The sequence below is a fragment of the Castanea sativa genome, chromosome 11 (genome assembly GCF_040712315.1).
Source record: "Castanea sativa cultivar Marrone di Chiusa Pesio chromosome 11, ASM4071231v1".
Lineage (NCBI taxonomy): Eukaryota > Viridiplantae > Streptophyta > Magnoliopsida > Fagales > Fagaceae > Castanea > Castanea sativa.
The window spans coordinates 20,381,925-20,403,502 of NC_134023.1; the positions used below are offsets into that span (position 1 = coordinate 20,381,925).

At 36.9% G+C, this 21,578-nt stretch overlaps 1 protein-coding gene across 1 annotated transcript; it reads right to left on the reverse strand.

Moving 5' to 3' along the window:
* Window positions 1–17,763: 17,763 nt before the first annotated feature.
* Window positions 17,764–20,155, reverse strand: LOC142616201 (uncharacterized). The gene is made up of 4 exons (XM_075789085.1): window positions 18,959–20,155; window positions 18,377–18,503; window positions 18,069–18,266; window positions 17,764–17,978 (listed from the first exon to the last, which is right to left on the reverse strand). Exons 1-4 carry the CDS (start codon window positions 20,153–20,155, stop codon window positions 17,764–17,766), a joined length of 1,737 nt encoding a protein of 578 aa, XP_075645200.1.
* Between the last annotated feature and the right edge of the window lie 1,423 nt (window positions 20,156–21,578).

The window sequence follows — 21,578 nt, forward strand, 5'->3', positions numbered from 1 at the left end:
AAAACATAGTTTGACTCGTTTGGAGCCAGGCACTTTAGGTAAGGCTGAGAAAAGCCTCGCTTGTATAGCACTTCATTTATGAGGACGTACTTGGCTGCCCTGACCCTCAGCTTCCTAGCCTCGTCCTTGTCTTCTGGAAGCTTTCCATCCTTAAGATAGAGTACTATTGGACTCATCCAACTTTCTCTCCCTCCTATTTTTGGTATATCTGGTTGGTCTATGCTCGGCATGTATTGGATTATGTCGTACTCGTCCATAATTCCTCCTCCCGAAGCTGCTTTTGCCAAGGCATCTGCTTCCTTATTTTCCTCCCTTGAAAGTTGGACAAAACTCACTTTTGTAAACTTCTGGGCAAGCCGCTGTTAGGATTAGTGCCCTTAAATCCTATTGTATTATGCTATGTATGATATTATGTATGACATGATGTATGACTTAATATTGTGATTGATAAAGTTATTTTATTATTATCTAAAATAATGGTAACATGAATATAGGACATTATCATATAGTCCATGAGATGCATTGTATGTGATTTATGTGAAAAGTCACAGAAGATGTAGATCACAAGTTCTTTGTAAACTCAGAATTTATAGTTCGTAGTCGGTGATGAAATTGGGCGTTTCATCTGCAAAGACTATAACGTGTCAACTAAGATGATTTGTCTTGATCATGGAAGTGGAGACTTCTAGTTGATATGTTGATATGTTTTAAGAGTTAAAACATATTGAACAGGACCACTGTGAGATTTATTATTCTCCTAATGACTGTCAAATGAATAATAAATCTCATGACTTCTATTTGCATGAACTCTTAATCCTGAGAGAATAATGGACCTGATCATGAAGTGTAGGTTGCTTTGATATATCAGGAGTGAGATCAGAAGTGACGGTCAAAACCTTAGTATGTTGGGCAGCCACATTTAGTGTTGATGAAACATATATTCTCAAGATGGAATTCATAGTCTCTTGATGGAGATATAAAATATTCCCTTAAGATAAGTTTAATGGGTTCAGTTATTCAGAGAGTTAGGTCTAACCACTTTAGTAAGAAATTACTAAAGTATATATTTATGAAATTGAATTTCATAAATATATAATGAATAACTTTAAAGGATTAAACCGGGTACTCAAGGATAAGATGTAGTAATTTACAAAGTGGCAGTCTACATTTATGACTTTGTGTTACTACGAATATTTTATGAAGGGGTTGCATGTATAATAAAGTCTTGGTATATAATTTATTAATAAGGCCTAGAGTGCAGTTATATTTATATAGTGATATTAAATATAATTAATGGTAACTTTGGACTTGTCAAGAGTTGACGGAAAAGCCCAAGGCCCATTGGAGCTAGTGTTTTATTGGATCCTTTTGGTCCCACTCCAAGCCACATACTAAAGCCCAATTGGAAAGGCCTAATAGGCCAACCCAATTAGATAATCAGTTAGTTATAAAGGGAGAAACATACAGAATTTTTATTAAGAGAAAGAAAAGAAATAAAAAACGGTGTGTGTGAGAGAGTGTGAGACACACTTTCATTCTCCCTTGAAAACTGATTGAGAGACCACACATCTTGAGCGTAAAGTGGAATTGGAGTGAAGATTAAAAGTGTTCCCAAGTGCTTCTAATCTTTGTTTTGAATTTCTCCACACCAAGGTACGCTATCTTGTTCTTAATTTCTGAAATTTACATAGTGCACGTTATCAATCATGAATGAAATAGATCCTTATTTGTTGCTTCCGCTATGTGTTTTGTATGAGATACAAAACCAGAATTTTTTCCTACATCCACCTCACTTTGCTTAGATATTTCTTCATCCGATCTTCCTTAGTATCACACATTCCATTCACTTGATTGATCACTAGCTGAGAATCTCCCTTGGCTATTATTGACTCCGCCCCTAAAAACTTAGCCAATTCTAGCCCTTTGAGCAGAGCTTCATACTCAATTTCATTGTTGGTGGTTTGGTACTATAGACGAGCTGCGTACTCCAGTTTGTCACCCTCTGGGACTTGAGTATGACTCCAATCCCCCCTGCGTATAAGGTGGGCGATCCATCTACATTGATAACCCACCTTTCAACTCCTTCTTCTTTGTTCAGCTCATCCTGGCTAAGAGTGAACTCCGCAATGAAATCCGCCAACACCTGTGCCTTGATTGCGCTCCTTAGAAGGTATCTGACATCAAACTCGCTAAGTTCCACCGCTCACTGGATTAATCATCCTGCAGCGTCCAACTTGTTCATTGGCTTTTTTACGGGATAATCCGTCAGGATGTTGATAATATGAGCTTGGAAATAATGTCTCAGCTTCCTAAAGGCCGTGATCAAGGCAAAGGCTAGCTTCTCCATCATCGGGTATCATCCTTCCGCTCCTCTCAACGCACGGCTTGTGTAATAAACTAGTTTCTGAATCCTCCCTTTTTCTCTGACCAACGTTGAGCTTACTGCGTGTGGGACACCGCCAAATACAAATATAGTTCTTTTCTAGGTATAGATGGACTTAGCAACGGTGTTGTCATGAGGTAAGTCTTTAGGTCTTGGAAGGCCTTCTAACACTCGTCCGTCCCCTCGAATGCCTTCCTGAGGACTTTAAAGAATGGCAAACACTTGTCAGTAGCTTTCGATACAAACCTGTTAAGGGCGGCAACTCGTCCGATAAGAGACTGGACTTCTTTGATATTCTTCGATGGTTCCATATTTAGTATCACCTGAACCTTGTCCGGATTTGCCTCAATTCCTCTATGTGAAACCATGAACCCTACAAACTTCCCCAACGAAACTCCGAAAGCACACTTGCTTGGATTTAGTTTCATGTTGTACCGCCGAAGTGTATCAAAGGTCTCTTGAAGATTGTCTAAATGCTTCCCCTCGTCCAAGCTCTTGACCAACATATCATCTACATAAACCTCCACATTTCACCCGATTTGAGGACAAAACATGTGGTTAACCAAAATTGGTAAGTCACCCCTACGTTCTTCAAACCAAAGGGCATTACCTTGTAGCAGAATAACCCTTGGCTAGTAATGAATGAGGTCTTTTCATGATCTGCCTCGTCCATTTTTATTTGGTTGTAGCCTGAAAAGGCATCCATGAAACTCAGCAACCTGTGACCTGCCGTCGAGTCCACCAGCTGGTCAATACGTGGCAATGGATAACTGTCCTTGGGGCAAGCTTTGTTTAAGTCAGTAAAGTCTACACACATTTGCCACTTGCCGTTGGCCTTCTTTACCATGACTACGTTCGCCAACCAGTCTGGATAATAGACTTCTCAGATGAACTTCGCGGTGATTAACTTCTGGACTTCTTCTTTGATGGCGTTTTCTTACTCAGGAGCAAAAACCATCTTCTTCTGACGCACTGGTTTGGAGTAGGGACACACATTCAGACGGTGAGTAATGACACTTGGATCAATACCCGGCATGTCCTCATGACTCCATGCAAAGACATCGAGGCTTTTCTTCAAAAACTGGACCAGAGTATGCTTTGCCTCTTCTCCCATGCTCGCCCCAATTCTAGTGAACTTCTTGGGTCTGCTCTCGTCCAAAAAGACATCTTCTAACACCTCAGTGGGTTCCGCTGCAATCCTTCTCTCGTCTATACTCATTTTCTGTACGTGCTCGTCCATCGCCAACATGGCTAGGTAGCACTCTCTAGCAGCTAACTGATCTCCTTGTACTTGGTCCACTCCGTGCTCGGTCGGGAATTTGACGGACAAATGATAGGTAGAAGTTACCGCCTTCCAACTATTCAAAGTTAGCCTTCCAATAATAGCATTATATGATGATGCACAATCAACAACAAGGAAGTTTACCTCTTTGGTTATCTACTGCGGATAAGCTCCAACCACCACTGGTAATGTGATGGTGCCCATAGGATGCACCTTCATTCCTCCAAATTCCACCAATGGCGAATTCACTAGTCGGAGTTGATCTCGTCCTAGCTTCATTTGTTGGAAGGCGGGGTAATACAGAATGTCCGCTGAACTGCCATTGTCTACTAACACCCTCCTGGTCATATAATCAACACTGAGTAGGGTGATGACTATCGTGTCATCGTGTGGGTGGTGAACTCATCCAGCATCCTCGTCCGTGAACGTGATGGCTTGCTCATCTGCTTCCCTCATCCTGGGAGGTTGTCCAGACGGCTGGACATTTTGCACCACCTTCAGGTATGTTTTCTTTGACTTGGACGATTGAGCTGCTGAGGTTCCTCCTATAATGACTCTTATTTCTCCAAGTGGGGGTCATGATGACTCTTCCACCTTGGCTTTCAGCTTCTCATCTCTCTGATCTCATCCAAGGAAATTCCTCAACTTCTCTTGCCTGATAAGATTCTCTATCTGCTGCTTCAGATCAAAACACTCGTCCATGTCGTGCCTATGGTCTCTGTGAAAGCGGCAATACTTGTTTCTATTGCGCTTGTTATGATCTCCTTTTATTTTCTCTGGCCACTTTAAGGACGGATCATCCTTGATCTGCATAAGCACTTGCTCTAGTGGCATATTCAAGGGTGTGTATTGCTGATTTCTCATTAAGGAACTCGCCTTCTTACCATCTTTTTCTTTTTTCTCTTCTGCTCGAGCCTTCTTTGGACGAGGACCCTGATCTGGATAACGCTGGTGACCTGCTTCCGAGCGCTCTACTCTCTTTCTCTTCTTGGCTATTATATAGCGTCATCGGCATTCATGAAATTTTGGGCTGAATGGACAAGTTCGGCCATGGTCTGAGGTTCCTGTTCGTAGAGCTTATGAATCAACAAGTCAGAGTTGACCCCATTATGAAAGGCAGCTAATAACAACTTGTCATCCATTTTATCCACCATCAAGGCTTCTCTATTGAACCAGGTAATGAAGGACCGTAAACTCTCATTTTCCCTTTGCTCTATAGTTAGCAAACTAGAAGAGGAACGTTTGTGGCGTTGCTTTCCAATAAAATTATTGACGAACAACTTACTCAACTCCTCAAATGAACCTACAGAGTTTTGGGGTATTTTGCTGAACCACACCCGTGCTGGTCCCTTAAGTGTGGTAGGGAATGCTCTGCACATAATCTCGTGCAGGACTCCTTGAGGTGCATGGTCGTTTTAAAGGTAGCGATGTGATCACATGGGTCACGATTTCCATCATATGAATCCAAGGAAGGCATTTTGAATTTCAAGGGTAGAGGGTGACTGTTGATGGAAGCCATGAAAGGGGAGTCCGTTCGGTGAACTAAATCATCCACGAGGTTAGCCCGCCTCATATTCTCCTTCATTTCATCCATGGCTTTTCTCATCTGGTCCATCTCCTTCTCCAAGTGTGGCACTCTTCTTGAAGCAATACCCCTTTACTGATTTTCGGACTCAACATTTTCTCCTCCACCTTCCTGGCTCTAGGCTCGTCCTTCCGTGTGTCCATCATGGCGCTGCCTTCTTAGATTGATCTCCCTGTTCAACTCTTGATTTTGACGGGTCAATTCCGCCATAGCTGCAGCCATGGACTGTATATGTTGAACAGAAGGCAGTTGCATGACAGGCGCTAACTGACGATCGCAGAGGGGGTTACTAGTAACATCCTTACTCTCCTGGTGGCCTGGGCTGGTAGTCCTTGATCTTGTTCGAACCATTCAGCCTTTTTTTCTGGGAAAGGCTAATCGTTGAAAACAGATAATCGAATGAAAAGAACACTCAAAGTTTCCCCACAGACGGTACCAACTGATGATGCGGAGAAAATCAGTAGGCTGGATGCTTCAAACTTGAAAGGACTACTGGCTGTCTTGATGGCCTGAAAAAGGATCAAAGGTGACCAGGGTCGCCAGCTAAGAACCCTCCGATGGCAAACTTAGTTTTTCTCTCTCAAATTTTGGAGTTCCAACTTTTTAGGATGTGTCAAAACGTACCTTTTTTTTTGTCTGAATGAGCGTGTATATAGTATCCTAAGAGCAGTTATTAAACTTGTAACCTCCCCTAGATTTGAGGAGGTGTGAGGGTTTAGGGACAACTTCTATAACTGTTTAGGAGTTATATTTTTCTCACATAACGGTCACTGGAAGTTATGCGTGTGATACGGAGTTGTTGTACATACTCAGGAATTTTCCTAAATGTCAAGGGTCGTCTAGGTATCCTCATCCAGAGGTCCTTCAACTGAGCGTATCTCATTCCTAAGGGAGGTTGTTCCTTTATGGGCGACTTTATTCAGGATGAGGTTGATGGCTTCCTTGGAGGAGATGGTGAAGTTTTGTAAAACTTGGCCATGAGAACCTCGTCCAAGCATTCTCCTGCAAGGACAATTCTTCTAGGTTGAGGTTCTTACATCATTTGCTTTCATTTGCTTTCCTAGTCTTGTCTTAGATGACCTTCATGGTCAATGATGGAGTTATATTTTTCCATACCTCATCAATATATATATATATATATATATATAGAGAGAGAGAGAGAGAGAGAGAGAGAGAGAGAGAGAGAGGGAGGTTGTTAAGGTTGAATTATTTATTTTAAAGGTTGCTCCTTATGGAGAGCATAAGAAAGCGTGGTAAGTCTACTATATGGAATGAGTTTCAATTAGCTCAATTAGTAAAGTCTCTGATGGTTGAATAAGAGATCTTGGGTTCAATCATCACTTATACTAAAAACCAATTAGTGTCTTGGTCTAATAATAAATAGCATAATCATTATAAATGGACGTTATAGGTTGAAACTCTATGAAATAAAAAATAAAATAAAATAAAAGTATACTATATGGAAAACATAAATAAATTTCTTTATTTTATAGCACAAGTGTAAAATGTGGTTCTTTCATATTTATAGCATATTTTCAACTTCGATCCCACTCACCCATCCTCATTTGTTCGTTCATCCTTATTGTTGAGCTTCTTCTTTTTTTCCCAATATTTCCTCATTTTCTTCTTGCGACTATCATACTTGAAACATATCAAGAATATCATAAATCAATAACTATCTCATTATCAAATGTTTAAATTCCAATATTTTTAAACATTCAAATTTTAAACAAAATATGAGTTTATGAACCATATAGTAAATAATATCCTATTGACAAAAAAATTATGTGTATATTAAAAGTAATAAAAAATCATATTTTCAAAATATTAATCCAATAAAAGTTATGGACTAATGTAATATCGTAAAGATTTACAACATGTGTAACTTAATTCTAACCTTATATATAGTGGAGAAGCATGGATTTGACTCTTGGGAGATCAAAGCAAATATATAAATATAATTTTGTATATATAATGTGTGCCTGAGATAATATCAAGCTGAATTAAAATAAAAATCTCTTACATCCTAGTACGGATGGCAACCCTTTTTGCCAAGCAAGTATCCGACTATAAATATTAAATACCCCATTTTGTAACTTACAATTAACCTCTAAATATTCAAAAAGTGTGTAAAACACCTATGGACATTTAGACCCCCAATTTACAAATTACCAACACAAACTTTTTATCAAACAATGTATATGCAGAATATAAAAATAATCTAAATCAGAATTAGTAAAACAATCTAAATTGAAATTAATCACAACCACAGCAGCAATTAAAAGGTAAAGATTAAGGGAAGAGAGATGCAAACACAAAGACAATACAATGATGTGTTATCGAAGAGGAAATTGAAGTTCTCAACGTAAAACCTCTCCGCTGCCCTCCAAGTGGTCAATAATCCACTAGAGAATGAAGTTGGGATACATGAACAGTAGAAGACCCTCCAAGCCTAATCTACCCAGTGTACCTAAGCCCTCCAAGCTTCTTGCTCCAACGAGGTTACGCTGAACCTTTGTCTTCTCTAACTTACCGGATTCCGCTATAGCCCATAGCATCAACCAATATCAATTGGTCCCTTCCTAACTACTTCCTAAGCACCAAATAATCTTCTCACATATATGGGTATGGTGTGAAAAGAATTTGGCTAAATGTACCTCTCAAGGATGTAACAATGGAGAGGGTGAGAGTAGAGGAATTTGGAGAATCAAAAGATGAAGATTGTGGATAAGTCAATCTTGTTTTTCTCTAGGGTTTCTCTCTCAAAATTCTCTCTAGAAGCTCTCCACAATACGTGGGTATAAGGGGTATTTATACTGGTGTGTGTTTGGAATGCGAAATGTCAGTTTTTCCCAAACAAAGTGGTCTAGCGACTTGACCTTGCGACTTGACTGAGTCGCGAGTCTGAGTTGCGAGCTAACTACCTGGCCAGACTAGAAGTTTTGTCTTGTAGTGCTCTAGCTAGCGTGACTCTTTAGCTCCTCTGCATGCTTCACAAATGTGTCTCCTTTGGCGACTTGCCAACCACAAGCCAGTCGCAAGATCTAGTCGCGAGGCCCAGCTTGAGTGCACACTCTTGAGCTTTTCTTCACACTCTCTCACACACTGCCCTTACATGATTCCCACCTAAATACAAGGTTTCTAAATGCTGAATTACAAGCAAATTGGCACGAAATAAAGCTAACAAAATGATTGAATAAATTCAATCTTACAATCTCCCCCTTTGGCTATTCTGTGACAAAACCCTAAAACAAACTCTATACTCAACATGTGAGTTGGGAACAGTTGAACAAAACTCACTCACACCTAACTCTAGAATTTGTGAAGCTCTTGAACCATACAGACAAGTATTTCCTAAAAACAACAACACAATATGATCATTATAAGCAGAAAACTTGAAATGCATATGGAGCAAGCATAATGCGATCAAGCAATAATGAATAACAACAGTAAAGCATGGCTTGACCAAAAACGAGCAATCACTATAAATAGTGACTACAATGATCATTCTCATAAGGAATGAACATCCGGACATGCAAGCAAATAAGCTTAATACAAAGTATCATTTGCATGTCCAACACTCAATCGATACAACAACACAAGGTAATTGCATCAAGGATATAAAATCCAACAAAAGCACAAAAGTGATGTACTTAAAGAAATGCATAACATTAACAACAAGTACTAAGCTACAAAGCATAGGTACAAAAATAAAGTACTCTTTTAAACAGCTAAGCATTATCATGAACTATGAGCTAAGCAAAAACATAGTTAATATAACACAAAGCTCTTTCTCTCTTTCTCCCCCTATCATATCACTCCCTCCATCATGAATCATAGGAGCTGCAATGAACTTGGAACATATATACCTGTAACCTAAAACACTTGCACAAATCACATTAGACCCTCAAGATAAAGCAAGTAGTAAAAGGACAAGTATAATGTAACAAGTAAATTGCGATCAAGTAAACATGATGTGAAACATGTGAGCAACTTGATCATACACCAAAACAGTCATATAGAAATTACTACAATGATCACATAACAAAGCAACTGATCATTCGAACATGCAAACAATGAAGCACAATAGCATAAGGAAGTATGCATGTCCAACACACAAACACGATGCAATGAGAATAACAAAGCATAGATACTAAACATAACTCAAAACACCATAAAGATAACAAGAAAACAAACATAAATAAAGCAAACAAAATAGAGTTTTCTTATTAACACAATGTCTTTTCTCCTTGGTATATGCATCTCCCCTATGGAATAACTCTCCCCTTACACATGTGCACGAGAAATAGAATTGTTCCCTTTAAGAATGTGCACAAGAGTCATATAGAAATGACAAAAACTCTCCGGTATACTCTCTAGAGTATACTCTCCCCCTTTTTATCACGAATAGACAAAGGGTCAAGGAGAAACGAGGGCAAGAGATGAAGGTATGAACAATGATAATGATGCATGAGGGGTGCGAGATGAATGAAAAAATAAAGCTCAAACCTAAGACAAAACAAAATGCTACAAAGTATAAGGTCAATATGACATGCTAAGATGAAGAAACAAGGTATAAACCAATGCATGACAAGGGTAGCAAAGGTGTGTGCAAGAGGTGGCTATGTGCAATGCATGACCAAAGCATGGAAAATGCACATGTGGGGCAAGGTGTGTTAAATACACAACCAATGAACCAAACATGATCCTAGTGAGGAAACATGAGAAACCCCAAAGTTTGGTACTCATCGGAGTCCAAACAAGCGAGAAAATGCCTAAGAGGCATTTTATCAAACACCCAGCGTGCAGATTATGAACAATAATATGAAACAATGCATGAACATCATGAAATCCACCTTTAATACATGTTATTTTTTCCACAAAGGGCCAACATCCAATGCAAATCATCAAAAAAAACCAATCCCATACAAAAAATTGACAAAAATTAAGTTTCCCCAACCCCTATGATGAAAATCCCAACCAAGAGTACAAAACTCTCCAAAACATAATCTAAGGGTCCAAAACAATGAAAAGTGTTTAAAATTACTTTAGAGATGTTAATGGAATAAAAAGCCATTCAAATTGATTGGGTTTTGATGTAAAAATATTAAAAGAGGGGTTTTAGAAAGGATGGGAGAGGTTTAAAACAGGTTTCCCAAGAAAAAACTCTTTAAAAAGCTGTTTCTGGGTGTTTCGTGACTGGCGAGTTGTGAACCATTCTGTGTAAACTCGTGACTGGATTTCACGACTAGGCGAGTCGCCAAAACGAGCTGCCAAAACGAGTAGCCAAAACTCGCTACTCACGAGAGTAGCTAGAACGAGTAGCCAAAAATTCTAACACCTGTTTTTCAACACAAATCTTGCTTAAAACAATGAAAAACAAAGTAAGCATTAAACATGAACACAAAAAGTGATAAAAATCACTTCCAAATACATATAAAATGATCAAAAATCTTTTTGGTTTGATCCATATAAATATGAGCACACACACATCACATTTAAACAAGTATAATCGAATAAATGAATAAGGCATTCATTGAACATTAGGCATGTGTGTTATGTGTGTGTGTATCAAATGTGGAATAGTCCTTAGTCTAGAGTGAAGTTTCAATGATCAGTTCAATCAAGTCATACACAACTAGTACTAAGTCAAGTGGTCTATCTCAATTATAGAAATGAACATATATGACCTCCCACTAGAAAATAATTACATATCTTTGAAGCTTTTCATTTGGCTTATTTACAATTCATAACATTTTATCATTTTTTATCTTTACATCTCTTTTTGAGATTTACGCCTGAAATTTTTTATATTTCAAATTGATGAACAAGCCTTTGGCTTTTGGGCACCATACATTTTCATTACAAATCACTTTCCCTTTTTCCTAGTCGAATATTAGTATGTGCGACGGCTTTTGCAGCTCATTATCTCTTTTCGAGATTTAACATTTGTTGAGCTCTTTAAGCAAAAAAAAAATGAGTGGGAAGAGATATAAGCACAAGTCTATGCATGTATCAAGATCAACAAAACTATTGACTAATCATTCATGACAAGTTTGAAGATCGATTTACAACAATCACACATAGATGTCAAGATTTTTCCCACAAAGATAGATGTACATACATAACAAGCTAAGCTCATAAACACACTACGCCATTAGTACAAAGGTATTAGGTCAAACTCACATGTGATATGTACTCAAACATATACGATCAAACTTTTTGAAATTTTCACTTTTTATGTGGTTTTGAATTTTTTACTCACATAAAACTAAAACCTAAAAGTAAGATCAAAACAAAAACAATGCATAAAAAGAAATGTAAGATGCACAAAATGCATGAAGATATGACATTCAATGCATGAAGGGTCCTATAAAGATTGAAAGAATTAGATCAAGGACCAAAAGAGCAAAAGCTCAACCATAGGAACCCTTCCTCATCCAAACGGAACAATTGTTTAGAATGAGTGTCTCATGAGAAGTGAGACGAATGTTGGAAGAATGAGAACCGGAGATGCGCATAGACAAGGAGTTAAGAGCATTAAATACTTTCTTTAACAACATGCTATTTTCACTCAAATCCAGTTTACCCTTTTTGGCACAACTTCCAAAAAGCTTAAGTTTCTCTTTTCTTTTGATTCTTTTAAGAGCATGAAAATTAGAGCAATGAGGTCTTAGATGACCAAAAGCACCACAATGGTGACAAACAATGTGTTTAGGTCCACTAGGCTTTTTGGGAAGGGATCTAGCATCATGATTTTGTTCTCTCTTCAACTTATGATATTGAGGTCTTATATAACCAATCACACCACAAAGGTGACAAGTTGGCACAAACTTAGATCCATCCAAAACTTTAGATTGAGACCTAAATGGAGGCTTTGACTTAAAAGCCTTTCTCTCTACCTTTTGATTTCTTTTGTGTAGAGGAATGTATACCAATTTGTCCTTTGAAGTAAAACACACAATAGGCACCAAATCGGGTACCATAACATGATTGCAGCAAATATTTTCATCCTTTTTAGCAATAGGTTTAGCAAACAAACACTTGGCATACAACTTAAGAAATTCATTTTCACATTTTGTCTCATCAACAAGTTTTTTAGACAAAACAAGTTTAGCATCTAAGTCTATATTCAAACATTCAAACTCCTTTAGTTTTTCAAGAGAATGTTCAGCAAGTTTCTTATACTTTTCAACCAATTTATTGGATTCATTGAGCTTAGCTATCAAATCATCCTTTTCACAAATGAACTTGCTGAAACTCTTTTGAAACTTCTTAGCATTTTTCTTCAAGAGTTTGACGTTAGGAATATCAACAACACCTAAAGATTCATGTAACATAGCATCACAATCATGAGGATTATCACTCATAAAGGCATTTTCACAAACACGTGGCATGTTACATTAATCAACATCCAAAACATGCATAGAGACATACAAAGCACTATCCATGGCAAATAAACACAAGGGGACAAGGATCACAGTTAGGTAATAAAACCAAAACAAGTGTACGCGCTCTGATACCAACTAAATGTTCAAAAAGTGTGTAAAACACCTATGAACGTTTAGACCCCCAATTTACAAATTACCAACACAAGCTTATTATCAAACAATGTATGTGCGGAATATGAAAATAAGCTAAATTAGAATCGGTAAAACAATCTAAACCAAAATTAATCACAACAACGACAGCAATTAAAAGGTAAAGATTAAGGGAAGAGAGATGCAAACACAAAGACAACACAACGATGTGTTATCGAAGAGGAAGCCGAAGTCCTTGGCCTAAAACCTCTCCGCCGCCCTCCAAATAGTCAATAATCCACTAGAGAATGAAGTTAGGATACATGAACAGTAAAAGACCCTCCAAGCCTAATCTACCCAGTGTACCTAAGCCCTCCAAGCTTCTTGCTCCAACAAGGTTACGCCGAACCTTTGTCTTCTCTAGCTTACTAGATTTCTCTATAGCCCATAGCATCAACCAATATCAATTGGTCACTTCCTAACTGCTTCCCAAGCACCAAATAACCTTCTCACAAATATGGGTATGGTGAGAAAAGAATTTGGCTAAATGTACCTCTCAAGGATGTAACAATGGAGAGAGTGAGAGTAGAGGAATTTGGAGAATCAAAGGATGAAAATTGTGGATGAGTCAATCTTATTTTTCTCTAGGGTTTCTCTTTCAAAATTATCTTTAAAAGCTCTTCACAATACGTGGGTATAAGGGGTATTTATACTGGTGTGTGTTTGGAATGCGAAAGGTTAGTTTTTCCCAAACAGAGTGGTCTGGCAACTTGACCTCGCGATTTGACTGAGTCGCGAGCTAACTGCCTGGCCAGACTGGAAGTTTTGTCTTGTAGTGCTCCACCTGGCGTGACTCTTCAACTCCTCTGCATGCTGATGTGCATTGATAATAGCTTAATTTTGCATATTTATATCAATGTTAGAAAGCATTATCATACTTATTTTGAGGTAATTCATGCATTTTATATTTGGTTTTGGAGTAATGGTGAATAATCAATTCTGTGCTTAAGTGAATCTTATTGCGTGAATTTATCTTTTGTAGGAGAATGGAATTAAATAAGTGGATTTGTGCAAAGAAGAAAGTTAATGGACTTTACATTTACAAGGGGCCATGATGAAGTTAAAGAAGACCAACTCAATTAAATTTAAATCCAATTGGAGCAGGGAATCAAAGGAAATTTGCATCAAATCCAAGTTCAATTCGGATTAGGATTCCAGCCTGCACATTAGTTAGTATTTTTGACATAACTTTCGGCTCAGATATCTAATCGAGATGATTCAAGTTGAACTAGAAATTTAACTTAAAGGGATACAACTTTGTAGTTTACGAAAAGTCCGAATTCTGATGTTAAATGGGCCAAAATTGTCGGTTAAGTGAAACCTAAAAATCTTAAATTTTCTCCAAATGGGAATTCAACTTGTAATAGGATTCCTTAACCTATTTAAAGGCTCTTTAGGGCAAAATTCAAAGGGAGGCTAGTACTAGGGCTGGGGGCTGAACTTAGAAAGTGCGGCTACTTCTTTGGTGTTCTTCCATGACAGTTAGTTTTATTTTATTTGTCTAGTTTAATGTTTAGTATTTATTCTTGTATTTTATTTTAATTACTATGAGTAGCTAAATTTATAATTAGGGTCGAGGATGAAATCATATTAAGGATTATTAGTGATATTTATGTGATTTGATTTTTCCCACTATAGTTGTTCTTTAATGATTTAAATTGTTCTTGCTTCATATCAATTGACTAAGATGAGATTCTAGATATGAGTTCAATTATGTTTTTCTCATGATTTATGATTTGTCTTAATTAATTGAATGTTTGGTTTATTAATTCTTGATTATAAAATTGGGTATCACTTGTGATTTATCTGTCAATGGATACAATTTATGATTTGATTTTTAGAATTGGATATATCTTATGATTTGTTTGGCTATAGATACAATTGATGATTTGATTTTATACTTAAAAAGCGAAGAAGAACATACTTTTGATTTTTAAAATAAGGATTTTAATGAGAATATTTTCCATGATAGCAAGATTGATTTCTAGATTATCATGTAGTGAGTTGGGAAAAATTAATAATCATAAATATATGCTGATATGACTTATAAGGCGGATTCCAAAACCTTAATTCCTTTCCTTTGATTGTTTACATCTTTTTATTGTTTTATATCTTTTGCTTAGTTTAACTATTTGCTTAACTTTATTATTTGCTTAGTTTATTTACTTTCAAAACAACCAATTTTTATTAAACTAGATTAGGATTAATTTGGTTAAGATTTAATTAATTTTCTTACATTCATTCAAGTCTCTGTAGGTTCGACCTCGTTCTTGTCAAACTATACTTCGGTACGGTTCGTACACTTGCGAGTATTTTAAAATTTCACAACACATGCTTCACTCGTGTGCATCATCTGGCGGCTTGCAAGCCGCAAGCCAGCCGCGAGTCCCTACTTCACTGCATAGTCTTGAGCATTTCTTCACACTTTCTCATACACTACCCTTACATGAATCCCACCTAAATACAGGGTTTCTAACTGCTGAATTACAAGCAAATTGGCACAGAATAAAGCCAACAAAATGGTTGATAAATTTCAACCTTAAACAATGTCTAGCATGTAGTCCTTTTTAAGGGGTCTAAGTTGATTCTTGGACCTAAAATAGGTGGCAACTCTAAACTTTTCACCTCTGGTCCATTTGACAAAGGCATACTTTCAAAGGGCAAACCATGTGTGTCCTGCACAAGACAGTGCACTCACTATAGTAATCTTGTCAAATTTCTTTGTGTAATTTGTTTTGATGCCTTAATTATATTATGTTTATTAGAATCTATGCATGCTAGATGTTCATTATGTTTTTTATTTGTTCATATGTTGTTCAAGAATTAATCTCATTGTTTATTTTAAACTTTTGTCTGTCACATGCAATAACATATTTGTTTTTCAATCTCTTTACCATGTTGGATTTACATGTAATAACACGTTTACTTGTCAATTTATTTACCATGCTAGACTCACATGCAAAAACATGCTTGTTTTTTCAATTTGTTTATCATGCTAGATTCAATATGATAACATTCAAATGCTGGATTTCTAATTTTCATAAATTCCATAAACGCATATGTTCTCTTTTACAATCTTTTCGATCTTTTATTAATTCTGAATCCATTGCATATATTTTTTCATGCATATAATTTCAAGTTTCTAATTTGGATCAAGTTCACACGATTGGTTGTTCACACATGCTTGGCTATTCTCACATACTAGTTGTTCTTACATGCTCGTTTGAGCTACACATGATTGCTGAACTTTAAAGTTTGGATGACTTAATTTATGCGATTTTTTTTATTTGCCTGTATACTTTATCACTTTCGTTGTCTGATGTACCATTTTAGTTAAGTTTTAGGGTTAAGGTGTGAGTGCATGCATAGGTGCCTACTCAATAAAGTCTATTTAGGTATAATCTAGTAATACAGGTCATGAAGGCCAGTTACAGTTAAGCAATCTAGGGTGCCTAAAACCTTTCCAGGAACTTACTATGAGTCTGGGCTCAATTTGGGTCAATTAATCCTTTAGTTATAAAGTTCAAAGTGATTTCTATATCTAAACTAGGTCTCAATTTGGGTCAATTAATCCTTTAGTTATAAAGTTCACAGTGATTTCTATATCTAAACTAGGTGACAACTCCTTTTTAGGATCTGTTTTAGAGGCATTAGCGTTCTCCCTAGTTCATTGCCAATAATGAGTCCAAACCACAAAAAATAAAATTGAAAGTGATTTGTATACCCATCCAAGCCAGAAGGCGAGCTAAAAGCCGCAAATGGGGGTTTGGCCCATGAAACTTAAACCACCCAAGGAATCAATGCCTAGAGAGATACTGAATTCTCGAGCCTATCCTAGTTACACTGCCTACACACTCCCCACAAGTTTAGAAGCCTTGTAATTTGACAAGTACAAAGGGACTAATCACCCTAATCCACCTTCAAATTTATTGCTGCAAGTTAGCCCAGTATTTTGACAATGACTCATATTTTATTCGGACTTTTCAAGACAGTGTCACTGGATCAACCAATATGTTGGAAGGACCTGGTTAATGCCTTTTTATCTCGTTGTAGTTTTAACATTGACATTTCTTATGACCGCTTTGATCTTAAATGTATGGAGAAGAAAAACAGCGAAACCTTCCATAAATATGTTTAGAGATGGAGAGAGCGATTTGCAAAAGTTATATTCCGAATCATGACTAGAAGAGAAAAAAAAAAAAAAAGTGTAGATTGTCTAAATCATGGCCAAAATGGGATTTTACTCATTTCTTACAAACTTTTCAACAAAATGCCCCTTATTTGAAAATATTTAAGAATATGCCATTATTTTGAAACCTGATTTTTAGAAAATTGAGTTATAGCAAAATTGAACTTAGAAAAAAAAATTTATGGAACTCAGGTTCCATTCACAAAACTCGAGTTCAGGGAACTCGAGTTCTAAAAAAAAAGTTTCCACAATTTTTTTTTTTTAAGTTTCAGTTCCCTATAACTTAATTGTCCAAAAATCAAGTTTTAAATTGAAACTCAATTTTTAGAAAATTAAGTTTCAAAACAGGGACATTTTCCTAAATTGTTTCAGACAGGAGGCATTTTACTGGAAAGTTTTGGCAAAAGGGGCAAATGCTCATTTTGGCCTCTAAATCATTATGGACACCCTTAAATGGTCCAAATCTTTGTTGATCTACTCTCAATTAGTGGGAAAATAGAAGACAGCATTTGAAGTAGTTGTATTCATGACATCTCTCAATTGCTTTTCATCCTAGAAAGGCAACAAATAATCGAGGAGAAAGGAAGGAATGTGCACAAAAATGTTGAGGTTCAACATCTACGACAGAGATAAGCTATATCCTTACAAGTAACCAAGGAAGTCTAATTCGCTACCCATGCCAATCATGGAATCGTTTTTTTTTTTTTTTTTATAAACACACTACAAACTATTATTAATAAAACATCACAAACCAATTACATCTTGGATAAGAGCTTGCTGTATACAGCAAGGAACCTCTTCAATCCAAATTACATCATTGACAAAGCTTAGAGCTTGTCTTGCTAGAATATGGGCTGGCTTATTGCCTGATCTACGCACATGAGAAAAAGTTACAACATCAATTTCAGAGCCTAAAACATGAATGCCTTCCACAATAGCAGCAATAGAGGTGGGTGGTACTGAAATTCCTTTGAGAGACTTAGAAATAATCAAGGAGTCTCCCTCCAACAACGCATCTCACAGCCCCAGATGTCTAGCCAATAACATACCTGCTTCATAGGCTTTAGCTTCAACTTCAAGCACTTGCAATGGAACCTTGATTTTCCTGCATAACGCAGCCATTAGTCTACCTTGCAAGTCTCTTATGACTACACCAATACCAGCCAAGTTCTTTGTGGGATAAAGAGCATTATCCACATTTATTTTAAAAAGGAACCCGATGATGGAGGCAGCCAAGCCGATTGCATCTGAGTTTCAGCTAATTGCAGAAACCAGTTAGAAGTAGCACCACAGTTTGAGTCAATTGCCGACCAATACTCCTGGAGATAACTTGCTGCCCAAAGTGACACAGCCATACCTGTTTTACCTTCACTCCAATGAAGGATGTCATTCCTATTACTCCATAGTGCCCAAGCAATCATAACCAATCTTGAACATTTCTCCTCCCTAGCCGCATTAGTCATCATCTCATACCATAACAGCTCCTGAAAAGAACCAATATGGGCATCCAAAGGCAGCAAATGTATTTTCGAAGCAGCCCAAGCTTCTTGAGCTTTAAGACAGCCCCAAAAAATATGGCCATTGGTCTCAGCCGCTTCCTTACAACACACACACATGTCCTCATCAATTACATTCCTCCTCCTTAATTTAACTTTGGTTGGTAAGGTGTCACAACAAGCACGCCAACAAAAATGACGCACCTTGTGAGGAATGGGCAAAGACCAAAGTTTCTTCCAAAACTTCCTCAACAAACTACCATCAGAAGTAGTTCCACAAATTGTAGATTTAAACAAACTTGCTGCTAATTTATAAGCACTTTTCACAGTGAAATTTCATTTGTAGTTTCAGCCCAAACAATTTTGTCCGCTGGCAAAGTAGCACTCAAAGGAATACTTTTGATTAATTCAGCTTCATGAGGAATAAAAAGGCAATCAATTACCTCGGATTTCCACATGGCTGTAGTCGAATCTATCAAATCAGCAATCTTCATATCAGCACTCAAAAACATCCTTGGAGAAATTACTCTATGAGATGAACCCCATGGCAGCCACTTATCTTGCCAAATCTTGATATTTGCTCCATTTCCAACTCTCCATCTCAACCCTTCAATAACCAATCTTTGGGCAGAATTCAAACTCCTCCACGTATAAGAAGGATTGTGTCCAATCGAAGCATGAACAAAGTCACCTGTTGGGAAATATTTAGCCTTAAGGACCCTATTAAGAAGAGAATTGCCACTCATTTGGAGATGCCACCCCTGTTTCACAAGCAAAGCCTTATTAAACCACTTTAAGTTCTTAAAACCCATTCGACCATCACACTTAGGCTCACACATTTTCTCCCAACTAAGCCATGCAATTGTCTTTTCCTCCTTCTTTTGACCCCACCAAAAATACCTAATCATCCCCATCAGTTCATCACAAAGCGAATCTGGAATTTTAAAACAACTCATAGTGTAAGTTAGAATTGCTTGAGCCACCACTTTTATTAATACTTCCTTACCCGCCTTTGACAGTAATTTCTCTTTCCAACCTGCCAACACTTTTCCCAATTTCTCCATAATAGCATTAAAAGTAGTTCTTTTATTTCTCCCCACCAAAGAAGGCAATCCAAAATACTTCTCATGTTGCTTAATTATTTGGGCACCAAACCTATTCTTTTTCTCCTCTTGAACTTCCCTTGGAGTGTTGCCACTGAAGAACAAAGATGTTTTAGCATGATTTAATTGTTGACCAGAAGCTTTCTCATACACAGCTAGCAATCTTTGTAGTTCATCACACTCCTTTAACGTCGCCTTGTAGAAAATCAAACTATCATCTGCAAAAAACAAATGAGACAATCTTGGACTACCTCTACAGATTTTCACTCCCTCTATTTGACCCCTATCCACTGCTGATTGAATCAAAGCAAACAAGCCTTCTACACACAAAAGGAAAAGGTAAGGTGACAAAGGGTCTCCCTGACGGATCCCCCTTGATGGAATAATGTGTCCCCTCAGTGTCTCATTAATTTTAATTGAATAAGTAACCGTAGAAACACATCTCATGATCAAATCCCTCATCCGATCAGTAAAACCCAATTTCTCCATAACTTTGTCAAGCCAAACCCACTCTACCCTATCATAAGCTTTGCTCATATCGAATTTACTTACCCCCCCCCCCCTTTTTGGCTAATATGATGCATGGTTTCAAAAGCCACCAACACATTATCAGTAATCAACCTTCCATGGACAAAAGCACTTTGTGTATCGCTAATAATTGAAGGTAAAAACCGTTTCAACTATTTGCAATGGCTTTTGAGGCAATCTTGTACACAACATTGCATAAACTAATAGGCCTATAATCCGTTATCTTCTTTGGCTCTTTAATTTTTTATATTATCTGAATTGATGGGTGAGTTCTACGCAACAGAAGACACCCTAAAAGCTAAGGCTAGGATCAATATGATTTAATTCAAATTCTTAGCCAAGACCGAAAGGTAAGGGTGGTAAGACTAGGAATTATAATACCGAACAGTTGGGCAAGCTAGTTGCTCTAGTAGTTGCCAAAAAGGAAATTAGACTCAAAAGCATGACCAAAAGGAAAGTGTTTCCAGTTTTGGTAAAGCTAAGCATTCTCCATGATTATTTTCTAGATGGAGATTTACATGTTTTACTTTTTAAAGATAAAGTTTTCATCCTTTGGTATTGTATGTTTTGGCACTTATCTAGATCTTATTAATCTAAATGGTATTCAAGATTGGTGAATTATGGGCTTTTAGAACCATTATTTTGTTAAATTCTCAATCTATGAATTCTATTTAGAGGATAATATGATCTAGGGCTCCTTTATTGTAAAAGGAATATAGTTTCAATGACTTCTTTAAGTCAGTGCATACATGAAGGAGGAATAAGAATCTTTTAGGAATAGTAAAGTACATGACAAGTATTTCCGTTTGCTTATTTCTTTTGAAGATATACTCTAATAATTACCATACATTTTCTAAAGTTGATTTCAAAAGTTTGTTCCTATGACATCTATCTAATTGTGGATTGGGTGAAAACCTAGTATATGATACTTCCACTTTTGGAGATGTCCAGCACTTGTGCTAGAAAGGAAGTCTAACAAATTGAAATCAAAAGGTAGAAAAATGTGTGTTAATGATGGGTATTCAAAAGGAATTGCAGAAGATTATTTTGATAGTCCTAAAGAAGACAAGAAGTTTGTAAAGTACAAATACAAAGTTCTTGATGATGACTATGTGAATAATCTTTAAGCTAAGCGTAGATTTATTCTAGAAGACAAATGTCAGAATTTGTTATAAGACAACTATAAAATACATTTAGAAATGAAATGGTCGTATTAGATACACCACAAGGCATTATTCTAGATATATAGCTAATTCACTGATACAACATCGTAGTAGGAGGATTATCAATTATTAAATAAATTCATATTTTTGGAATAAAATTTTGAAGTCATTCCACAATGATATGAATTTGATCCTCGGTCCTACGTAGAGGCGATAGATTATATGAATATGGATTACTGGATCAAGGTTATGTAAATAGAATTAGATTA

Coding starts and splice junctions, on each gene's coding strand:
- LOC142616201 (XM_075789085.1), bottom strand. CDS start 20,155: ATGAGCAAAGCTTATGATAGGGTAGAGTGGGTTTGGCTTGACAAAGTT. Junction 18,504..18,958: donor CAGCCATGTGGAAATCCGAG/GTAATTGATTGC, acceptor GGTTCTTTTCAG/GAGCTGTTATGGTATGAGAT. Junction 18,267..18,376: donor TTGGAGTGAAGGTAAAACAG/GTATGGCTGTGT, acceptor GCTGAAACTCAG/ATGCAATCGGCTTGGCTGCC.